This window comes from Corylus avellana, chromosome 6 (genome assembly GCF_965113065.1).
Source record: "Corylus avellana chromosome 6, dhCorAvel1.hap1.2, whole genome shotgun sequence".
Classification (NCBI taxonomy): Eukaryota; Viridiplantae; Streptophyta; class Magnoliopsida; order Fagales; family Betulaceae; genus Corylus; species Corylus avellana.
The window spans coordinates 29,720,878-29,743,524 of NC_142495.1; the positions used below are offsets into that span (position 1 = coordinate 29,720,878).

The window sequence follows — 22,647 nt, forward strand, 5'->3', positions numbered from 1 at the left end:
ATAATTTTGAGTGTCTTATCTTATAGGTGGTTTACAGTGACAGAACCATGTAGAGACAAGGTATATAGCCTCCTTGGTTTTTAAATTTTCTTTTAATTTTTTTTATTGTCTTATCTTATAGGTGGTTTACAGTGACAGAACCATGTAGAGACAAGGTATATAGCCTCCTTGGTTTTTAAATTTTCTTTTAATTTTTTTTATTAGGTTATATATATATATATATATATATATATATATATATATAGGCTTAAAAATTAGGCTTAGCCCCTATCAAAAATAGCTTTAACCCCTCATTCATATTTTGGCCCCTCCATATCATGAGAAATCTTGGTTATTTGTTATTATTTTTGTTTTGACAACAAAAAAACACATGATATAAAACAAAATTTTTAACAGAAATAACAGATCCAAAAAAAGAGAATTTCTCTGCCACAACTTCAGAGGAATTTTTTTGTTACTTTTGTTACACTATTCTAAATTTCTAATGAGGACATATATTGGTCTGAGAAGTACTAGGTTTACAAACAAATTTTACAAAAAAACTTTTACAAACTTACGTGGCACAACAAGATTAGGCTTTTCAAAATTTGAACTTATCTTATATCCAATAATATTGTGCCACATCAGTTTGTAAAAGTTTTTCTGTAAAATTTATTTGTAAGCCTAGCATCCCTCTATTGGCCTACTTTCCTCCTTCGTTGCCCTTCCAAAGCAAAGCCAAAAAAGAGAAAGCAAAATAAAAATAAAAAAGAAGAAGCAAAAAGCAACAAAAGCAACAAAAACTAAAAATAAGATAATTAAAGTAACCTCTGCTCTTCGTCTTCAAGTCACTTCCTACAAATAAACACTTTCTCTGGAGCCATCGCTTCGAGTCAACCAGCATGGCGAGTTATGCAGAGGCATCGTCAGGGGTGGACGCGTTAAGCCTGTCGAACATGATCATATCATCGGCCGGAAACGCCATGACACACCGCAAGAACTGCGAGCAACTAGCGGAGCACGTGAGGCTGGTAGGGAACCTGTTGGAGCAGCTGAGATCGACGGACCTGATGAACTTGCCGGACACGAAGGCGCCGTTGGATGGCTTAGAGGAGGCACTGAGGAAAGCGCTTGAGCTGGTGGAGAGCTGCAGAGAGAAGAGCTGTCTTTACATGCTTGCCAAGGGGTGGAATGCGGTGTATCAGTTCCGCCAAGTCCAGACTGAGATCGATCGTCATATTCGTCTCGTGCCGTTGATTTCATTGGTCCACGAGTTCCAGATGCAGGTCCATCTAACTATAATATTTTCCCGTTGTAATCTGTTTCCTGTATTTTGCTTAGGAAGAGAAGCTATGCTTTCTCTCATTTTCTTTGAAACAAATTAATTGTCAATTTCAATGAGTCACGACGACTCACGACCAAAACACAAAATACTCATAAAAATACAAAAATAATTTTCACATATATATTATATTAAAAAACTTTTCAAATAAAAATAAAAAATACCCTCAAAATACATTAACAAATAAATCTCATATATATTTTTCATTATTACTTGGGACCCGAGGAAACAAATTCACTTTTTTTTTTTTTTCAAAGCGGGAGAGGGAGAAAAGGGGAAACAAATTCACTTCATTAATGTCTAGTAGATGTTGTATTTCATATTTTTCATATAAAGAAGTAATAAGGCAACTCTACACATTTAGACGTTTTATGAATAAAGAATCTTTTTTATCTCTATGTTTGGTTCCCTAAACGTTTCGAATTGAGAGTGCATTTTGCCCCGTGATTTTACAGCTTAAACACGCATTTTTAAACAAAATTGCATAAAAATATCATGTTTGGGAGTGCTTTTTGTAAAATAATAATAATAATAATAATAATAACAGTTTGAAAAAATTCCCGTTTTCATGTTTGAGAGTGATTGTAAAGGTTGAACTACGATTTTAAAGACTAATTAAACCAGAATTTTATCACATTTTAACTACAATTTTAAATATCGTGTTTTCATTAACTACATTTTATTTTTTCATTGTATGCGGATGAATCAGAGGCTAACCAAGTAGTATTAAAACAATGAACCCAGAATATAAAGGAAGGATTGCAGGCAATTGAAGAGGATGAAAGGGAATACACCCTTGAAGAAGAGGATATTGAGGCCCAAGATGTTATACTCAAACCTGATCGGACAAAGCAAGATTCGGAGATCCTGGAAAAGTCGCTCTATCGTGTGTATCCGGACCTGCAATTCCATGAAGCCCTCAAAGAAGAGAGAGACAAATTAAACATCGAATTGTTGCGGGCACAAACAAATAACGACCTGGATCAATGCCGGTTGATTGAACATCTTATTGATGTGACAAAAAATGTTGTCAATGCCGTTCCTGGTAAGAAGATTAGGAAACTTCTTGGCAATGAACCGACTTATGTGATATCAAGGTAAGTTGCGAGTTGTGAGACTTGCTATGTTGGTCTCTTCACTGAATTATGAAAGAGGATTTATGAAATTATGCCGCATGCAGGTACATCTCCAATGCAAAAGCCAGCTATGAGGAATACCCTGGGTTGCCACAGTATCAAAATCAATCACAATGGCAGGCTGACCTTTTCGATTGTTGCAAAGATCCTTGTTTGAGTGAGTACAAAAAACTCTCTTTTCCACATTCGGGATTTTGGATTTTTTTTTTTTTAATCAAATTGGGAAGGAATACAATGGGGTTGCACTGCAATAAGATCGTCCATGTGAGAGTCTTACATTAGTATTTAGTAGACATAATGGGGTTGCACTGCAATAAGATCGTCCATGTGAGAGTCTAACATTAGTATTTAGTAGACATGGCCTAATGACACAAGAATATGTTTTGCGAGTTAATTTTTGTCTGCTTAGAAATGAGAGTGAACTTATATAATCTGATCTTATTATGTGGGTATGGATTTCAAGTAGATCGGATTGCTATGAAATGTTCAATCACCAATTAGCTAAGTTTTCTTATCTTACTACAGGCTTAAAGACCTGCGTATACCCCTGTGGAACATTTTCACGAATGGCTAACTTGTTGTCAAAAGGACAAATATGTAAGCTTCTCAAACGAAACTTCATTTTGCTTGTCCATATTAAGTTTTACAACATCTAACAGTGTATATGTTGTTTTCGTTGCCACGTATGTTAGAGGTTATAAAATCTAATTCGAACCACAAAAAAATTCATCTCCATTTCAAGTATCCTATTCAGTCAAACAGTGTGATGGGATTATCATTACTAACCTGCTAGTTTGTTAACATAAATTGCACATGTTCCATCTCTGAGGTACAGCTCATGAAAGTGCAACCAATGATCTAGTTGCATACTCCCTCTGCTGTGGTTGTTGCTGCTACACTGGCTGTGTGAGAAAGAAACTACGGGAACATTATAACATTGTGGTGGGTACTTCCCTTGACCATGAAAGAAGTACTTCGGTGTGAAGGTTACAGAATATTAGCTTATTATTGTCTGGTCTTGTTTCGTAGGGAAGTTCAATAGATGATTTCTTAACTCATCTCATGTGTTGTTGCTGCGCCCTGGTTCAAGAGTGGCGTGAGCTCGAAATTAGGGGCTTTGAAGGTAGGTACATTTTTGGAACTGTTTTTCGCTATTTACATAACAAAGTTTTTCTTCAACTCCAGTCAATTAAATTGACATTCCTTTCGCTATTTACATAACAAAGTTTTTCTCCAACTCCAGTCAATTAAATTGACATTCATTATTTTGAACATGCGATTCTCACATACATTTTTACATACTCTAAAGACAGGTACGACATGCTCTGTTACATTTATTAAAAATGTATGTGAGAATTATGTGATCTAAGAACATATGTCAGTTTAATAAATTGATTTAAAAGAACCTCTAACCCAGTTCAAAGAAAAATTGTCCTTCCACCGATGCAAAATTTTGCCAAAAAATAGGTTTTTAGTCAACTCAAAAGATGATCCTATTCCCCATCGTCCTCATCCAAATCATTGGTTTTATCCAGTCACTTTTCCATGAAAAATGGTAAATTAGGCTAGTCAGGATTGGCTTGATAAGGAGTTTCTTGAACAACCTACTATTGGATGAACCAAATCTCAAATTACCACCTACTGAGCATAAATCAGTTTCTTACTCCTAATAAACCGAGCTATTTGGCTCACCGCTTAGCTTAAGAAACCTACTAAACTTGTTAGCCAAAGGTGGGTTCCATACCTTTTAACTGCAAATTCAACTCTGCAGGTTGCCAAGGAAGAAAGATGATTCCTCCACCATATCAATTCATGAAGCCTTGATGAATCCCATGTAAATTCTACATGTGTACAAGTTGCAGGAATGCAAATACGGCTACACGCATAAAGAATGTAAGATCTGTAAAGGATCTAGGAAAAGGAAGTTTAAACGCCCTGCGTTGACTCATCTGCGCTATATGAGAATGGCAAGGCAAAATATAAATGTGATTGCTAGAGCTTATACCATGACGTTACTCAGTTACATGAATAGGATGATGTATATTCAAATGGAGATTGGAGATGATTTGACTGAGATGAACCTGAATTGGAGTTGGGATATTAATACTGTATGTGTACACTTTGCATTTTGCAATGACCCATCTATAAAATTCTCTCGTAGGTGTCACAAGTGCTTCATAAAATAATAAATTACAGAGTTCAATCAAAATTGATACATCTCATATATATTATTCTTTCTCCTCTGAAAACAAACACTTGGGCTAAAACTGCAAAATGACACCTACTTCCCGAAGTACTTAAATCAGGCAAGACCTGGACCCAAGGAGTCACTAATTTGTGTTAGCCACTAGGCAACCTGGAAAACAATTAAACAACATCACGCTCCTTAATACTCCAGATTTAAAACTTCTGGGTTAGGATTAGTGTAAGCATTTTTTGTATTAACAGTGGAAGCCACACAAAATCAACCTCTGCAAGGAGTGTGGCTGAAATTTATGTTAATACAGCAGTGCCAACGAGTACAAAAAAGAAAAAAAGAACGTAAAAATATTTCTTTCCTATCTTGAAGAATTAACTACAAATCATCTTTGCGAGACTGTTTATCATCATTCCCCTGCACGAAGGGCCAACGGAACAGCAGTGATAACTTACTGGTTATAGAAGGGTTCTGCTCTGGTTTTTCCAGCTTTACAGCGCAAACTTTATTGTAATCGATCTTCAGATGAGGAGCAACTATTCTTTCCTGAACAAAGGAAAAAATAAATAATATAAGTTCTACAATGAGCATATAATAAATGATCCTCTCCCTGAGTATTAAAGTTGGACTGTATTAGTACCTTAAAAACTTCGAACGGACAGAAATCAGAACCATCACAACCCTATTCAATGAAATACAATACATTAATGTCTTAAAAAGTTAAATCAGTACACATCAGAAAGGCATACAATAACTTGCGACAATATAGCAGGATGTGGTCCAGCTTGACAATGGTGGACACCCATAATTGGACAAACAGAAAGTCAGCATAATAATTTGAACATTAAGATTTACTTTAGAATACATATTTTAGCGTACTTCTCATGTTACATTTAAAAAGAGAATCTAAAATCCCAAATATAGTAGACATAACTAAAAATTGACACGTGTTTTTTTTTGGGGGGTGGACGAGATGAGGCAAAAAATGCTCACCGGCATTGGAATGGGATCTTCATTGTGCAGTACTTGCACAAAGTACTTGCTTGAAGAGTTAGCTGGACAGCTGTACAGAACCAGCATGTTATTCCCGGCAAAAGGTGCCACGGTGCTGCCCCTCCAATTTCTCTTTTGGGGTGGCTTTGGAGGAAGTTCCAAGGGCTGTTCCCTTTGTATTTGTTCATATCCTGTAATTATAAAGATAGAACTTGCTAAGAAGACAGCCTATAGCGAGAACCCATATGCAAGCAGATATAGTTTATGCTTAAAAATGCTGCACACACACATACACATACACATACAAACACATCATAAGAGAAATACAGAATGTTAAGCACAAACCAGATCCTTCATGGAAAAGTCCAAGCAGACATGAGAATGGAACCACAGTTTCCGCATGTGCAAACCGAAGTCTTGCCTTTTCATAGCTTCCGCGAGCATGTTTTTCTATGAAGAAAGGAGTAGCAAAATAATTTAGGCTGGAGAGATGCATTAAAGCTTTTGAAAACAAATTTAATAAGGTCAAGCAACCACTTTTAATTCAAATGAGGCTCTTTCTTTTATCAAAAAAATAATTGCAGTAAATATACAAAATATTTCATCAGAAATTAAAAGACAAACCATGTCTAATTTAAAATATATAAAGATACAAGGTGGATTTCAGTCTGACCTACATGACATATATTTTTCAATTGGTGGACAAGTGACCCACAGATCTAATTGAGGCATGAATACAGAAAGAAACAATAACCACAATCATAACATGCTATATGAGGCAAGGAATTAATATGAGAAAATCAAACAGGTGTTGGCAGTTGCCTCAGACCATATTATCGGTACCCATCCCAGGCCCAGCCTGCTAATATGGAACTTCCCCACTTTGAGCTACCACAAAATAGCATGCTTATCAAAAAATAAAACGATCATACCAAAATAAACAATTGATAATACGAAAGTAACCTATCATAGATTGATAAAAGTGAAAAAGTATGCTATCGTCAAATTTGAAGTCAGAGATAAAGTAAACAAAATCAACAATTGATCAAAGTGAAAAAGTAACCAATCATCAAATTCGAATCAGAGGACATGGCTTTTATATGAACACTGTTAGGGTGAAAATCTTTTTTTTTTTTTTTTGGATAATTACTGTTGGAGTGAAAATAAAAAAATCTAAATACCTTCTTGGGCCTTGATAGCTTGTTCCATGACTTGCAAAACATCTTGAAGTAATGGAACTCCCATTTGATAGTTCAAGGAATTACCATAACCCTTCAATATAAACAGCTCCAGGTCATCTGTCCACTCCAACAAAGCAATCTAAACACAAAAATAAATTTTGCATATTAATAAGCATATAAAGAAGAAACAAGAATTATTTCCTAACTTATATTACTGAACAAACAATATAGACTTGACCAGAAAAGATGTCAATTATCAGGGCTGAAGAAAATATTTGTTTTCTTAGAATTGTCAAATCAACCACAACAAGCTTTCTTACTTTTTCAGCCCGAGAACAATAACATAAACAACCTAACAATAAAAACTATTTATTAAAGATGAACTTTGACATAGGATGTACTCTTCTTTATACAGTTGGTGATGTTGCAGATCAAAATTTAATTTTCTCATACGACTAGGAGTAGACAAGAAGCTGCACAAGGTTTATCAGGGAACCAATCATGCAAAAACAAGAATAAATGATTAAATCAAATAATAAATCTCATGTACCTCGAAAGGGCTGAAAAGACTACAAGCTCGATTAGTAATGTCCAGCAAGGATGCTTCCTGCCAAATTGGAAAACCAGTGGGACAATTGTAAAAGAGGCGAGTCTCAATTGATCACCAACAAATTAATTCTAGACTCATGCAATAACCAGAATTAGGTTGGTCATAAAATAACTGAAAGAAAGGGCGAAATAATCACCTGTTTGCACAGAAACCAGAGAGAAGAAGTATCCTGCCTTGTAAAATTCAACCCATAGCGACTCGCTAATGCAGAGGTAATTTCATCAAAGATGGGTTCCTTAAGCTTATCAACAGCAGGCTCCTGCCTTTTCCTGAAATCCTGCATCAGATAGTGTATACTGACATGTGAAGCACTGTGACACAGATACGCCATGCAAAAATCCATGACCCAGTCGTTCTTTTTTTTACTTTTTGTGATAGGTAGATACAATTCACACATCTGTACACATTGAACCCATGAGTTCTCTCTCCACAGTTATGAGGAGAGAAAATGCCAATTGGCCCTTATAATATGGGTAATCCACCACCTAATCATGTGAATATTATCTTCCCCCTTCGCTTGCTTTCAGTAATCTAAATGCCCTTTCTTAAGATATAAGTGTCAATTTTTATAGATTGAAACAAGATTTAAGTTTATACATCTATAACAGAAAAAATATGAAAACATTCCTTGAACTTTTCAGTGACTTAAATCATAAGGTATTAGGTTTTAAAGAATTTTTGTTGATAGTTACAGTACATATATTTTTTTTAATAAGTAATAAAACTTTATTAAAAAAAAAAATTCTATAAAATTATTGATTATATGCTCATGATCACACACACACAAAAGAAGATATTTCAATGTTCAAATCTATGGGGACCAGAATTTTACACATAATATGTTCTACAGCATGACAACAAGGTCAAGCCTACAAATTAATCAAACAATTGCCAGTTTTGACAAAAGAGAACTTTAGGCAACAACTTTTTATAATGAGATGGACAAAAGGTCTATCTAATATGGGTTCAAAAAATATGACTTAAGGTTGCGTCAAGGACAAAAGGCAGGCAAAATACCGATGTAGATAGAGGCAGTAAAAGAAAATATTATACCACCAACAAGAACAGTATATTGTTAGTAAAATCAGATAAATGTGACTTTCTTTGCACATATTCTACTTCTTCTTCACACTAAAATGGGCTGTTCACACAAGAATGCTCCTACTATAACGCAAGCTAACATGGTTTTGAATTCAGAAATATATGAGGGCCTAAACCATCAAGAATGACAAACTTATTGAATCCTGTACATTTCTCTCTACATCACATTAAGTTTGAGCAGTCTTAATGTATTCTGCAATAGAAATCTTTAAAACTGAAAATCATGCTTTATTGTAAAACTTTGAAATCCAAAAGAAAATGTCATACATAAAATACCTTGTAGTTTTCACAAGAATCATAAAACCTTAACAATATATCACTTGCACGGCTTTCACTAGTGACAGCAAAAGCTCGATGACGTCCTGGTCCAAGATTTCCTTTCCCACTGAAGAGCCCCATTCCAAATGCTACAGCGCTAGCTGATGCCCGAGGAACCTATCTCATCAGAAGACAAAGATAAATAAGTTAATAGGTTTTAGAGGGAGGAAAACAGAAGTATCTTAGACCATAATCACAGACTAAATAATGCAATCAACCAAGACCAGTTTAGCACCTCAACCCAAAAAAGTAATTATAGAGCACAGCTCCAGAGTGAGAAATGACAGCAAAGCATCAGATAGAATAACTTGCCATTAATTTCTGAACCTGAATCTCATAAGAAATGCCCGAGGAAACATTTCGATAGAAAGCATTTTTACAAGATTGAAAGAAAGAAATAAAACTTAAGTACAGCTCACCTGAGTTGCCCTTATTGCATACACGTCAGGGTGGTATTCCTCATTAAACAGATCTGGAAATTTTTCTCTAATCCTGATACCAAGATCATACAGTTCGTCCTCTCCTTTGATAATTAGTTCTCCACCGCTCGACTTTCCTTTCCAAGGAGATTCCCATCCTCTAAACCAGGAAGGAATTTTTTCCAAAGACAGTTTCTGTTCTGCAGCATCTCTTAGAAGTACTTTTAGACGATCTTCCAAACTGTTTAACTCTCTTATCCGTTTCTTCGTAGGAGAACGAGTTCCATGCCTCGCCTGACAATAAAAGTTGCATTAGGTGTTTTTGGGTTTATCAAAGCATAAATTAACCTTTGAGGCGCTGAATGAGTATCACGTTATTACTACATGATCAAAGCGAGATAACAGAATCATGTTAAACAGCACATATGTACAAAATTTCCAAGGTGCCCTGATATAAAAATGTGCAAACAAATTATATTATACACTAAACTGGGCTAATCCAAACTGCAATACCTCGCTTATATGGGGTTTTCTTTGAAGAGCTCTCTTTTATTTATTTTTCAATGTTTTATTCTACATCGTCTTTTATTTTTATCTCTTCTCCTCTCCATCTTGTCCTCTCTTCAAAAGCCACGTTAGAGGTGCCTTCAAATTCGACATTATATCTAATGCCATAATCTATAAAACGAGTGTCTAATCAACATGAAAGATGTGCAAGCTACTAAATAAATGACAAAATCAAGTATTGACAATCTAAAGCCTGTGAAGTGAAATTACCACAAGACTTAAGTGGATCGGATTACATCCATCAGGAACATTGGAAGGTACAAAGGAATTCTCAGCAACTTCTTTTACGAGACCATATCTGCACGGAAAATAAAGAAACATAATTATTAATTAGATGAAACCACCAAATCTTATCGTCCGGTCTTCTACTAACAATAACTGCAAGAACGAAACTATGAGCACTGCACACGCATAGGGATGCAAGCTGAATTTGCAAACACTAGATTACAAATTCTTCTATAATGCCTCAAAATATTATAGGATTATAGGAAAACAAGGGAAAACTATCTCAAGAGTTGTGATAATTGTTCATTGTTATTCAGTTTTATACTAAGAAACACTCTTGAGAGAATTTTTTCTTATTTTCCTATAATCCTAAACTTTTTCAAGGTTTTACAGGAGAGTTGGTAATCTAGCATTTGCAGATTCAGCTTCCCACATGCTACGCGGGACAAATAGAGAACTTACTTAACTTGAGACTATTTCATTCCCGATTCTGATTTTCTTAATCGTTTATTGCAAAACAATACAGCATATTAAAAACAATAGCTCATACTTTCTATTCGTTTCCTCCAATTTCTCGGCAGCCAAACAGAATAGTAAGATCAAAATTCTACCACTGAATCAGTAATTTTTAGGGGCAGGATAAGATCAATTCAGAACCAATGCGAAACAGAAAGCTAAAACATCAGAAGTGAATAATTTATAATCTGTTTTGTTTGTGATTAGTGTGTGATTTAGTGGAGGCGAGAGAGAGGGTGGACCTGGTCACGGTAGATAGATGTTGCCGAACATCGAAAGCTTCGTCTGCATTTGAATAAGTTAAATGTGATAAAAACAGTAGCAGCAGAAAAGCCATAGACTTCTCCATTCTCTCTCTCACTCTCTCTCTGTGCAATTTCTGTGTCGCTCTTGAAAGGACGAACAAACGGGAAAGAATTGAAGAGGTGAAAACGTCCCCGATCGGTCTATAAAGGGAAAGCAAAATTCCCAATGTGTTGCCAACTGGTGCTTCCTTTATGTACACGAAGGTGACGCCATTCCCCCCGTCTAAGAATGTCACGTGGCTTTTTCTCGATAGTTCTGGTTGTACAAAATAGGCCTGCACAGCGGGCCGGTTAAGAAAAGGCCCACCGCCGCGGATCCGGATCCTCTCCCCTCAGGGAAAATTGGAGATTCCCCAATCAATTATCAATCTTGGCTCTTCAATATCATCCAATGGCTCACTGACCGCTACATATCCCACTAAAGTTTAAATAATAAAATATTATTTAACTTTTAAAAATAAAATAAAATAAAAATAAAAATAATAAAAAAATATAGGTGGCCAAGGGTGGCTCCGATTGGGGTGGCTTCCCTAGGGCTCAGCTAGGGTGGTTACCCCATATATTTTTATTATTTTAATTTTAATTTTCTTTTTAAAAGTTAAATAATATTTTATTATTTAAACTTTAATGGAACATATGTGAACAGTTGGATAATATTGAATTAAATGGCTAAGATTGATAATTAGATAATCTGAATCTCCAATTCTCCATCCAATGGGGGGATCTGGATCCCACCTCCGCCATTTTTTTGCCAGCCCGCTTAGGTTATGGGCAGAGATGTTGGGACCGTAATTTTGGGTAGGCGGATTTTTTTTTTTTTTTTTAATTGAATTAGAAAATGATTACAAGGGATAATCATTATCATTCTTGATCCAAATGAAAAAGAGAATGGAGATCTTATGAAAATACTTCCAAATTCATAATAAGAAGTGGCCTTCTAAGCAAATATAATATTTGCTATCCATTTCTTCATCATTTTTGAAGAACAAACCTTTACTCACTATCGTCTACAATTTTCTCTTTTTACGTTTTTCAAGCACCTTAAAAAATAAATCTAAAACTTAATGCATTATGTGGATGCCCGAGGGTGGTTGGGCACCCATAACAAAATCCTGAGAGTGGCCACACCATTCCCATTGCCATTGGGAGTGGCCGCAAGTAGGCTTTGGGGGTGGTTGCACCACTTCTGATTGAGGGGCTTTGGGGGTGGTATGACCACGTACCCTATGGTTCTGTTTTGGTGGTTAGCCACTCACAAAATGCAACTAGTTTTAGTTTGAGGTTTTTTTTTTTTTTTTTTTTTTAAAAAAAAATAATGCGAGTTATTTTTGAAAAAAAAAAAAATTGTGGATATCTTAATAATTTTGGTTTAATACCAATGAAAACAGATACATTGTCACCAAACTAAATAACTATTTTATTCAACATTTTTTCATTCCCAATAATAACCATTCATTTTCCTAGCAGTATAGTAATTTCATGTATCAAACGTTCCCTTATTATAGTGTTTGATAAATCTTGTCCAAACGAGGAGACATCCCAAGCTGTGGTCTCCACGAATAAAGACCCAACAACCTGAATCACCTGATCATGAAGTCGATATGTGTATGTTTGTTCTCTATGTTAACATCAAAACGGTGCTCAAATGAGGAGACAAGATAATTGGGGTGTCTGTGTGAGTGTCATTACGTCAATTTAATGGTTGGTGTAACAAGTATCATGTAAAATTATCACATCAATTTATAAGTGATTTGTCCCAATCAAACCATATTCATTTGATAAAAGTAAAGAGGCATGATACCACATGACCAAATTCTCCGCACGACAAAAAAAAAAGAGCAAGATTTTTACCTCATAAAAAGGTAATAATGGCCTCAAATTTTCAATTTTCAGTATTTTTTTTTTATCTATTCAAAGTGGGGGGGAAAAGGAAAATTACAAGAACACAAACAAAAACGACAGAGTACTTATAAAAAAAAAAAAAAAACAACAGAGACATCGTCCTCAAGAGGTAGCTCAATTGGCTGGAATCACACCTAATGAAACGGAAGTCATTAGTTTGAATTTTCCTTTCCCCTCTTGTGCGGACATGTTAAAAAAAAAAAAAAACAACAAAGACATCCTAGCAACAGTGGGGAATAGTTCAATAAATTTCCGGTCTTAGATAGTTGAATTGAGCCCCAATAGCCTTGGTTCTAAAAAAATTCCTGTACTTTTTCCGGCCCAAAATTGTGTGTCTTCAGGTTCAAACCTCATAGAGAAATGAAATTGGGCTTCTGTTAGCAGTATAGGCCCATAAAAGGTCTATTTTCGCCCAGCCCAAGTACAACTTCCATTATATATGATATTAGGGTTTAAGGTTGCCCTCACTACTCGAGGCTCTCACTTCTCACAGCGCTAGAGGAAGCAGCAGAGGAGGCGCAGCCCCTTCCCAAGAGATCTTCAAGCGCACCAAACAAAAATGGTTCGTTCTCATTTCTTGACCTTCTACGCTCTTTAACTGATCTTATTGAGCCTTTTGAAATTGGATCTTCTATATCTCACTGTTATATTCCTAGGAGAATCTGTTTAACTTTGTACACAATGTGAAGGCTGGCTTTTTTACTACACAAAAGTTTTGTTTTGTTTTGTTTTTTTTTTTTGGTTTTTGTTGTTGTTGAGTGGTGGTAATGGTAACACGCCAATCACATTCAAATGGGTTCTTCTTAACATCCAGATTTGGATTCAAATATGATATGGGTAGGTGGTTTTAAAGCTCCTGTTTGATGGTAAACAGGAGATGGGGTTTCGTTTCTGTGTTTTGAAGCATTTTAGGCTTTTTAGGCGTTGTCCCATTGAATTTGCATGTTTCAATATTGTTTATATAATCTAATGCGCGTATCTACCGATCTTGAGTGTGAGCGATAGAACATGTAATTTAATTTTTTTGGAGTCATCACATAATGGATATGATGGAGGGAGTCATTTTTACGACTTTTATGCGCTTATCCCAAATTTTGTTATGAATGGTAACAATTGTTGAATTTTTTTTTACTCACTAATACATATTATTAAACCTATTTTTCTAATGAAGGAATGGCTACAAACTTTCTTAGTGTTTATTTGTACTCATTTTTAGTTGGAAAAGGGAAGCAGTGATTTTAAGGTCTCAATAAATTGTGCAGAAATTATCTGATCAGATGGTATTGGTCAATGATACATTTACATCTTGGGTATTTAGGGTGCTATTATCCTTTAGGAAGCAAAACAACCCAATTGCATGTTGATTAAATGTTTATTTGTTGTCTTCAAGATGGATTCTTTGGTTTCTTAAATATCATTTGTGTGGCTATAACAGGCGAGAGGATTGAAGAAACATTTGAAGAGGCTCAATGCCCCAAAGCATTGGATGCTCGACAAACTTGGTGGTGCATTTGTAAGTCAAATTTAAGTGTTTCTTGTCCCAACATGATGATGTTTTGCATGGTACACCTGTTTAGAAAATGTACTCTTTGACTTTTTAATTAATTTTATTCTCTCTGTGTAGGCTCCCAAGCCTTCATCTGGACCTCACAAATCCAGGGAATGCCTTCCATTGATCCTTATTCTACGAAACAGGTTGAAGTATGCTCTCACTTACCGTGAGGTCATTGCCATTTTGATGCAACGCCATATTCTGGTTGATGGGAAGGTCAGGACGGATAAAACTTATCCTGCAGGTTTCATGGGTATGCACATCAAACTCTTGATTTTTTTTATTAAAAAATTGGATATTTGGTTGTATTTGTATTTGTATTTGTGTGATGCGTTGTATTTTCATGAAATGGTCTCATGTGGAAGTGGGAATGCAATTGAGGGAAATAAAAGGAAAGTTAGCAAATTAATATTTGTTAAAGGGGAATGCTGAGCAGAAGTTCGCTCAAAGATATGATTTGGATAGTTGAACCCACATATATAGAATGTTGCAACTACTGTAGGAAAAAATAGTGCAGGGCAATTAGCCATACTCTTTCCTGTATTACATATTCCATGGCTTGAGGCAGACAATAGTTTTAGTTGTTTTGATCAATTTTTGACACGTAGGATGATGCCTGCTTCATTTTAGGTGCCCAGTATTTATTTGTCCTAACATTTATTTATTTGATCTTATTGGTTGGGAATGTACTCTTCTATTAAATTATGCTTGGTTATCACAGATGTTGTATCAATCCCTAAAACAAATGAGAATTTCCGTCTCCTTTATGACACCAAGGGTCGGTTCCGTCTCCACTCAATTAGGGATGAAGAGGCAAAGGTAATGCCATTCTGTCCTCTTAAATATGCGTTTAGTTACTTTCTTTAGCAAGGATATGATTTAAATCTTGGGAGTGGGTGAATGTAGTTTTTGCTAGTTATGAATGATTTGATATTTTTTTCATATAGAAAAAGAACGTAGTTGGAAAAAATAAAAAAAATTAGAAACATGCTACTATTTCATGCCACTTTCCATACATATAGGGATTGTAACATCTTCTTCTTCATCTCTAACTATCCATTTTCACGAACTTCAAAGTTCCTTGGGTTCCACTCTCTAAAGACACCTCATTTAACAATGATTTGATATAAGAGAGTTTTCAGCATATTGAAGTGCATGCCCTTTGTGAAGAGATATCCCATCAGTGTATACACAAGGTGAACCTAGTATCAATAAAGACCAAATCAACTTCTCAGCTTCACTATCATGGATGACAAAGGATTTCTTCCACATTTCAACCTGTCAAGCTTTGCTTTTATTCCTCTAGTTATTTGTCTCATATACTGTCTATGTAAAGTTTGCAATTACATAGAATTCCAGATGTTTATCAGTGAGTTGTCCTAAGTCATAAAGTTTTAATAGACAATAATAAAACATATTAGTCTTTTTGTGTCATGGATCATCCTTAATCGTGTTATTCTGACATTTTTAGTGTGCTTTTGCAGTTTAAGCTCTGCAAAGTCCGCTCTGTTCAGTTTGGCCAAAAAGGTATCCCTTACCTGAACACCTATGATGGACGAACCATCCGCTACCCGGACCCTGTAATTAAGGCAAACGACACAATCAAGCTAGACCTGGAGAGCAACAAGATCACAGATTTCATCAAGTTCGATGTTGGGAATGTAGTCATGGTGACAGGTGGAAGGAATAGGGGACGTGTTGGAGTCATCAAGAGCAGGGAGAAGCATAAGGGTACCTTTGAGACCATCCATGTTCAGGATGCCAGTGGGCATGAATTTGCAACTCGGTTGGGGAATGTGTTCATCATTGGAAAGGGGACAAAGCCATGGGTTTCCCTTCCTAAGGGTAAGGGTATTAAGCTGACAATCATTGAAGAGGCCAGGAAGAGGCATGGAGCAGAAGCAGCTGCATCTACAGCATAAAGAATCTTGGTAAAAACATTCTTCAAAGTGACTAAGTTGACAGTTATTTTGTAGTTTGATCCCGGATTTATGCTCCATTTTTTTGTCCTTTTTATTATGCTTCGAAGTTTGAAAAGATTATCTTAAACTATTGTTATTTCGACTTGAAAATTTTGCTTGACTACTTTAATATTTGGTTCTCGTGGTATTTTTCTTTCTCTGGATGAATTTCTTCGTTCTTTCTGGCCATAGATGGGCAAGCTTTCCTGCGACAAATAGTAGTAGCATCACGTAGAGGCCATCTGTAGGTTATAAGCTCATAATTCTACGTGACGTCATGAGACTTGCAAGGTACTGGATTTTCATGGATTGGGATTCCCCTACAATTCTGAATTTCTGTGTCGGGCAGCCCACAGCGTTAGGTTTGTAAGCCTTGCACCCGAGGCCACCTGGGCCTGGTGGGCTCTAGAGCTCCCTTCTTTGGGGATTGCCCAAATAACACTGCAATTCGGGCATCCCAGTTGTAGGGAATACTAATTCTCGGATTTTCTTGTAGGTGGTGGCGATTTCCGTCCACACCTAGAAAGTTTCAAAATAGTCGAAAGTTTTGAGCGAGTTTTTGAAATGAGATTTTTTTTTTTAAGACATTCATGGTTAAAAAGAAAAGAGTGGGGATTTATAAAAAATATTTTAGCTGTTTCCTTAATTTGTTTGTCAAATAGGAGTGCATCCGAAAAATTCGTCCAGGTTACATGTTAATCTATGTTATAAAAACACTGGATACCATAAAGGCATGCGTCATGAAAGTGTCGAAAGTGCTTCCAGTATTTGCTGCATTCTCTTTGAAGATCTGGAATGTGCCAGTCGGTGGCAATGGATTAAGATAAACCTTCGATGTAGGAGAAAGCGAGACAGAGATCAATGAAATTCGGGATATATCGGAAATATATTGTTGATAATTTTCATGGTTTTTATGCCAAGAACATGCAAAGACAAGGAGGGTCCCCCTTTTAACAAATCATAAGGGCGAAAGTTGAAAGAAGCAAGAATAATTTCTTGGACACTGAGCGACCCACGATTTGCTTTGATGGAGCTTTGCAAGCAAATTTTATGGGAGAACCCAAGAATCCTGCAATCAATTGAATCCGACTAGTGAAAAGTTTTCAGCCCTCGACTTTCGATCGCTTTCCTTCTTCGAAAGAGCCAAAATCTACAAGATAATGAAGGCTGTGAATGTTCATTCTTTCTCATTTATTAAAACTTAGGGACCAAGAGTCTGATTTATCAAAACTTGAAAGGCTTAATAAGTTTGATTTGAACTGTTTAATTTAAAATGAAAGATCTAGGTAGATTGTAATACGAGTGGCGTATAAGCGGTTGAGAATGACCAAATCACTTCATTTGGTTATTGGGAGTAATTTGACCACTTTCAAGTTGGCTTTTAAGAATGGCCAAATCACTCTCTTTAACTACAAATTGGTTTGACCAATCTCATTAGCCGAGTTGAGGGTGGTTTGGTCACTTTCAAAAGTTGGCTTAGGGTGGTTGAACCACTCCCATTGGTCAAAGGACTGGTTTAACCAGTCCTTATGACCGCCCCAATAGCTTGCATGCCACGCTTGGCTTGCAAACTATCTTTTTTTTTGTTTTTTTTTTTCTCTCTTTCTTATATGTTGTCGTGTTCTAGTGGTACAATAATTAATGGAGTCAGTTATTTCTACTTGCATTGACATTATCGGACACAATCATGGTCCCAAAAATGGGTTCCAAGAGCTCTAGCCGGCACCCAGGTCTAGTTTCCAGCCCCTCAACTCGTATGGTTCTCCTTCCAGACATTAAAAAAAAAAAGGAAAAAAAAAAGTGAAGTATAAAGATAGTACGCAATGAGAGTCTATTTGGCCTTACAATCTTGCACATCAAATGTTACGATGCGAGTATCTTACATTGATTAAGAATAATTTTAATCATATGTATATAATTTTTGGGCGAAACTCTCTTTGTAAACCGGTTCTTAATTATGAGTTCTATTCAAGGTTTGGTATTAGAGTCAAAACATAAAGGATTTAAGTCACAAAATGGACGACCTACATGCTACATTAAAATACTGATAGGTGTACAGAGCTGCTAAAATAAAAAGGGTACGCCGGTTTTAAAGGTGAATTATACAAAAAATTTGTATCATCAAAAGTGTTTTTATTTTTTAAACAAAATCGCAAAAAACATTTCATTTCATAGTGCGTTTATAAAAAAAATAAATAAAAAATAACTGCTTAAAAAAGTAAAAAATTATATTTTTAAAATGTCAAACTATAATTTAACCAAACACTTAATTGAATTTTTAAAAATTAGATTTTAATATCTGTACTTTTTTAAATATCGCGTATTGAAACCATAAAACCAGACAAACCTTGAATGATCATCCTGTTCTCATCTTATTCTAATTGGTCACAAATCACAATGGGAGCAACTGAGCAAGACAGATATATGGAACTTCAAAACAATTCAAGCAAAAGGAAATATTTATTAGCTTTCTTGTTGCAGTGGAATCCCTACTGAGGAGATGAACATCAAGTCCCTACTAGCCTTCTTCTACATCTAACCTCAAAATTCTAACCACAATCAGAAACTCTAAAGGAAGCTACCAGTTTCCACAGTGGTAAACATGAATGAAACAAAACCACACATCATCTAGCAGCAATTCCTTAATACTCATCGTACAACACCTTATCGAAGTGCCAGACTCCTGAAAATTCACAACACCAACCAGTTTAATTAGGGAGCAGGAAAAAAGAGCTTAAGCAACCAGTAAAGAGATAAGGGTTAAAAAAAAAATGCAATTCTAGAAGCACACGAGAATGCCTACCATGTCCTCCTTTCCCCACTTTTCTCAGCTGTGCAACATATTTTGATAATGTCTGGATAAATTCCATCTAAAAAAGAAACACCCATCAGGCCAAAATCATATAAATGCAACATCAATTCCCCTAGGGGTGGCTAGTCGTGTTTGAGTGTCAGGTTCGGGTAGTGTCAAGGTAGGGGTATAAGACTATATAAGCCAACCATAACTCAACTTATTTAACTAAACGGGTCAAACTTTTTAACTCTAACTCTCTAATTTTGGATTGAATTCAGATCGAGTTCGCAAGTTATGTCAAAAATATACAGCAATTATGTTGTGTGTCGGGTTTGAGTCGTATCGAGACATGGGTATAAGACTATCCTATCCTATATTGAGGCTCCTAGAAATTTCGAGATCCCAATTGTTAGAAGATGGAGAGAACATTTTGCTTACCTGACCATCTAAAAACTCATTTTCAACAAAATCTGCCAACGGCGCATCATGGTTTCGCTTGGCAACCTGTTGATAAAAATCAAGAGCACAAATATATATAAAAAGAAAAAAGAAAAAAAAAAAGAAAAGAAAAAAGAAAGGCCCTCAAACTAGGCAAACAACAAGGAGTAAGAAGAGATGTATTACGCCGATCAAGTTGAGGAGCTTTTCATATGAAAGCTTCTCGAAAGACAATGCAAGCTCCATAGCTGAAACAAGAAAATAGATAACATGATGTTAAAATGATATATTTTTCTATTCCACGAGAAAAAAAGTTAAAAGTATTAATTCAACACTTGATGCCAACTACTAAGATAACGGTCTCGTTTAACAACGTTTTTTGGAGGAGCTTTTTGCTTAGGGTTAGACGCTCTAACAAACAATTAAAAACACAAAATACTCAAAATTATTTTCACCTTATATCGTATTTAAAAGCTTTTTCAACCTAAAAGTGAAAAAAACACTCTCTAAAAAACTTTATTAAACAAAGTAAAAACTATAACAATCATTAATGGTATTAAATCCATGTCATCTGTCCACCATACATAAACAAACCATTAAAATACATTTAAGCAAACGATATATATCACAAGATACACATCCATTAATACTTGTAAAAACAGAAGGCAAATATTCCTCGTCACCATTCTAAACTTAGCATTTGCAACCTGAAAGACCAGAGAAACAACACAAGCAACCCCATAAAAAATATGATTTGGCAAACAGATTTTCAGTAATTTGTTTCATAACAATTTAGATAGTAAATGTGAAAATTTTTTATAGGAACGAATTGTCTGAAACTTACTTAAACAGGTGGATTCCACAAGAATTTTTTTATATTTGCTACTCGAATTGCATAATTAGAAGAATTGGAAAAACTCACCATACAATGCATCTCCCTTCTGAGAATGATCGTATTCAGAAGGAGGCACCGCTATAGATTGCAGCTTCACTCTTCCACCTCGACTGTTCTGAGCATTTCCGAAAAGAAAAAGCAAAGTCACGAGTAAAAAAACACAAAAAAGAAGATATAAAAACAGATCAAAGAGGGCAAAAGTAATAACAATAATTAAGATGCAGGTGCATCATATCACCTGATATTCCATCAATTCCTCGGCATTTGTCCTTCCTGTTTTACTCAAATCCTTAAAAACCCTATTTACAACAAAATATCGTAACTCAGATTTAACAAAAAATTAAAAAAGCAAGAAGAAGAAAGAGACAAATACAAAAGGAAAAAATTAGAGTTTAAATAATATATATATATAAAAGAGAAAAAGAAAAATTACTTGGCAAGACCCTCCAGGGCAACGTTGTCTCTATCAAAGTAGGCAAACATGGCATGGTAAATGTACGAGAAACTGAATTCGATACTGTCATTCGAGCAGACAAAAGACTCAAAATCGGAATGAGCAAACAAACGAATCACAATGAATTCACAAAACATGTAAAAGATTCAAAGCGATGAAATCCAAACAAAAAACCCACTTGATCTGCTCGTTAACCGCGGCCTCGCACTCGTCGGAGTAGCTCTTGCGAGCGAGCGAGAGGTGAGGGTCGGTGGGGATGAGATCGAGCTCCTTCTTGGCCTCCTCGAAGGGCTGGAACGCGACGCCGGCCGGCGGAAGGTCACCCTTCGAAGCCAAGCAGATAACAGAGCCGCTAAATTTCTTGGCCGAAGAAAATCGGAGACTCGAAGGCAAAGAAGCCGAAGAGTAGTTCAGAGGAGAAACTGAACGCGAAGACGGTGATGAAACAGAGAAAAACAGAGGACCCAGAGTCTCTCCGCAAGGTGGGTGCAAAAGAGAGACAGCTGGGGCAGCCTTAAGCAGCATGGTGTTACAGAAACAGAGAAACACAGTGCAAATTCAGAGAATTTCAAGAGGCAGAGGAAATGAGAAATATGTGTGTTGTGAGGAGCTGACGGAGAAAGAGGGCGATATATATGGACGCTTGAGCAAATTTGAATTTACCGAAGGGAGTGAACCAGTATCAAGGATTTCGATCAGAAAAAAAAGGAGAAGACAAATTGACAGATTATGATTTGAGAGATTTCCTCATCCAGATTGCCTTTGGGATCAAGTCTTTCCATAGTTACTGCATTTTTTTTTTCTTTCCTCTGTTTCATTGCCATTCGAAAGATAATTCAGAATTTCAAATTAATACAACTTTCGGTGATACACACATATGAGTGCAGCTTTACAAGGGGATTTCCACGAATCCTTGGGATTGATTGAAATTGAGAGAGAATCATTTAATGGGTTTAGAATAGATTTTAGAGTATTACTTACATGATGCCACAATTATCGTTAATGAGGCCAGAAAAGTAGTTATTTGTTTTTGTTTCCCATGTTTTCCTTGCTCGATTTGCTGCAAATTATTTCTATGTTTCGGCTGATTAAATGGTGGAGTGGTTGCTAGTTATCGAGATAGTCATTGAGAAGAGAAATGATATTCTTCCCAAAATTTGTCTCCAAAATCTGCTTCTCATATGATATGATATGTTTCGATATTATGTAATTTATTATTTTGAAAAATGTATAATAATTTCATGATACTATCATTTGAAAGGCAAATTTTTTTTTTTTTTGAAAAGTGTAACATTCCTCCATTGAGAATGGCAAACCACATTATTTAGTCACTGGATTGGTTCCATATAGCTATATTTCAAAATAAAAGTTTTGCTAAAAATTCTTTTGCTCTAGTGAACTTTCAATACCTTGTAAGATTTTTTTATTTCTCTTTTTTCTCTCTCCCGCATAGATGAACCACCCCGTCATGACCATATATAAGGTTAGAGTAATGCTATAAAGTCTTCTTAGAGTCCTCCTAAATGTGATGTGACTTTTAAAATTATCATTAAATTTGAAATATGAATGACTCTAAAAAGACTTATAAAATTACTCTATAAGGTCATCTAGGAAAATTCCTAATACAGAATCGAATCCATGGTGCCCCGAGTTATGATTCATCTCAAGCCTGCCCTTTTGGTCATCGACTCATTAGGCTGCAGCCTGACGGGTTGTTCTTAGCTTGTTCTAATTGGTCACATACATTTGGAGCAAACCAGTG

The 22,647-nt window shown here is 35.8% G+C and overlaps 4 protein-coding genes across 5 annotated transcripts; 2 read left to right on the forward strand and 2 right to left on the reverse strand.

Annotated features, from left to right (window-relative positions):
• Positions 1-855: 855 nt before the first annotated feature.
• On the forward strand, positions 856-4,557 carry LOC132187618 (protein MID1-COMPLEMENTING ACTIVITY 1-like). Its single transcript, XM_059601987.2, has 7 exons — positions 856-1,265; positions 2,066-2,418; positions 2,502-2,614; positions 2,983-3,054; positions 3,293-3,399; positions 3,487-3,580; positions 4,229-4,557. The coding sequence occupies exons 1-7, from the start codon at positions 882-884 to the stop codon at positions 4,279-4,281; spliced, it is 1,176 nt and encodes a 391-aa protein (XP_059457970.2). The 5' UTR covers positions 856-881; the 3' UTR covers positions 4,282-4,557.
• Positions 4,558-4,655: 98 nt separating this feature from the next.
• On the reverse strand, positions 4,656-11,084 carry LOC132187617 (histidine acid phosphatase family protein). Of its 2 annotated transcripts, XM_059601986.2 has the most exons (12): positions 10,827-11,084; positions 10,054-10,141; positions 9,277-9,570; positions 8,816-8,974; positions 7,575-7,715; positions 7,379-7,435; positions 6,829-6,967; positions 5,993-6,097; positions 5,648-5,838; positions 5,295-5,336; positions 5,110-5,200; positions 4,656-4,813 (listed from the first exon to the last, which is right to left on the reverse strand). In XM_059601986.2, the coding sequence occupies exons 1-12, from the start codon at positions 10,931-10,933 to the stop codon at positions 4,788-4,790; spliced, it is 1,440 nt and encodes a 479-aa protein (XP_059457969.2). In that variant the 5' UTR covers positions 10,934-11,084; the 3' UTR covers positions 4,656-4,787. The 2 variants fall into 2 exon arrangements, with proteins under 2 accessions (XP_059457969.2, XP_059457968.2); XM_059601985.2 differs by having other exon boundaries at positions 4,656-5,200; positions 10,827-11,083.
• A 2,174-nt stretch (positions 11,085-13,258) lies between these two features.
• LOC132187795 (small ribosomal subunit protein eS4z) lies at positions 13,259-16,434 on the forward strand. Its single transcript, XM_059602234.2, has 5 exons — positions 13,259-13,353; positions 14,227-14,304; positions 14,416-14,596; positions 15,065-15,162; positions 15,828-16,434. The coding sequence occupies exons 1-5, from the start codon at positions 13,351-13,353 to the stop codon at positions 16,263-16,265; spliced, it is 798 nt and encodes a 265-aa protein (XP_059458217.1). The 5' UTR covers positions 13,259-13,350; the 3' UTR covers positions 16,266-16,434.
• Positions 16,435-18,761: 2,327 nt separating this feature from the next.
• LOC132187454 (ferritin-4, chloroplastic) lies at positions 18,762-22,053 on the reverse strand. The gene is made up of 8 exons (XM_059601770.1): positions 21,064-22,053; positions 20,865-20,948; positions 20,670-20,730; positions 20,459-20,546; positions 19,723-19,784; positions 19,537-19,602; positions 19,108-19,174; positions 18,762-18,987 (listed from the first exon to the last, which is right to left on the reverse strand). Exons 1-8 carry the CDS (start codon positions 21,408-21,410, stop codon positions 18,947-18,949), a joined length of 816 nt encoding a protein of 271 aa, XP_059457753.1. The 5' UTR covers positions 21,411-22,053; the 3' UTR covers positions 18,762-18,946.
• Between the last annotated feature and the right edge of the window lie 594 nt (positions 22,054-22,647).

Bases quoted from the DNA above. Each gene is read 5' to 3' on its own strand.
- LOC132187618 (XM_059601987.2), top strand. From the start codon at position 882: ATGGCGAGTTATGCAGAGGCATCGTCAGGGGTGGACGCGTTAAGCCTG. The intron at 2,419-2,501 runs GTAAGTTGCGAG...TGCCGCATGCAG, and splicing joins CCGACTTATGTGATATCAAG to GTACATCTCCAATGCAAAAG. The intron at 2,615-2,982 runs GTGAGTACAAAA...ATCTTACTACAG, and splicing joins TTGCAAAGATCCTTGTTTGA to GCTTAAAGACCTGCGTATAC.
- LOC132187617 (XM_059601985.2), bottom strand. From the start codon at position 10,933: ATGGAGAAGTCTATGGCTTTTCTGCTGCTACTGTTTTTATCACATTTA. The intron at 7,716-8,815 runs GTATTTTATGTA...TATCTGATGCAG, and splicing joins ATTCTTGTGAAAACTACAAG to GATTTCAGGAAAAGGCAGGA. The intron at 5,201-5,294 runs GTACTAATACAG...TCCTTTGTTCAG, and splicing joins GTCCGTTCGAAGTTTTTAAG to GAAAGAATAGTTGCTCCTCA.
- LOC132187795 (XM_059602234.2), top strand. The intron at 14,305-14,415 runs GTAAGTCAAATT...CTCTCTGTGTAG, and splicing joins ACAAACTTGGTGGTGCATTT to GCTCCCAAGCCTTCATCTGG. The intron at 14,597-15,064 runs GTATGCACATCA...TGGTTATCACAG, and splicing joins TTATCCTGCAGGTTTCATGG to ATGTTGTATCAATCCCTAAA.
- LOC132187454 (XM_059601770.1), bottom strand. From the start codon at position 21,410: ATGCTGCTTAAGGCTGCCCCAGCTGTCTCTCTTTTGCACCCACCTTGC. The intron at 20,949-21,063 runs GTGGGTTTTTTG...CTCGAATGACAG, and splicing joins GCGGTTAACGAGCAGATCAA to TATCGAATTCAGTTTCTCGT. The intron at 19,175-19,536 runs GTAAGCAAAATG...TTTCTTTTTTAG, and splicing joins ATGAGTTTTTAGATGGTCAG to ATGGAATTTATCCAGACATT.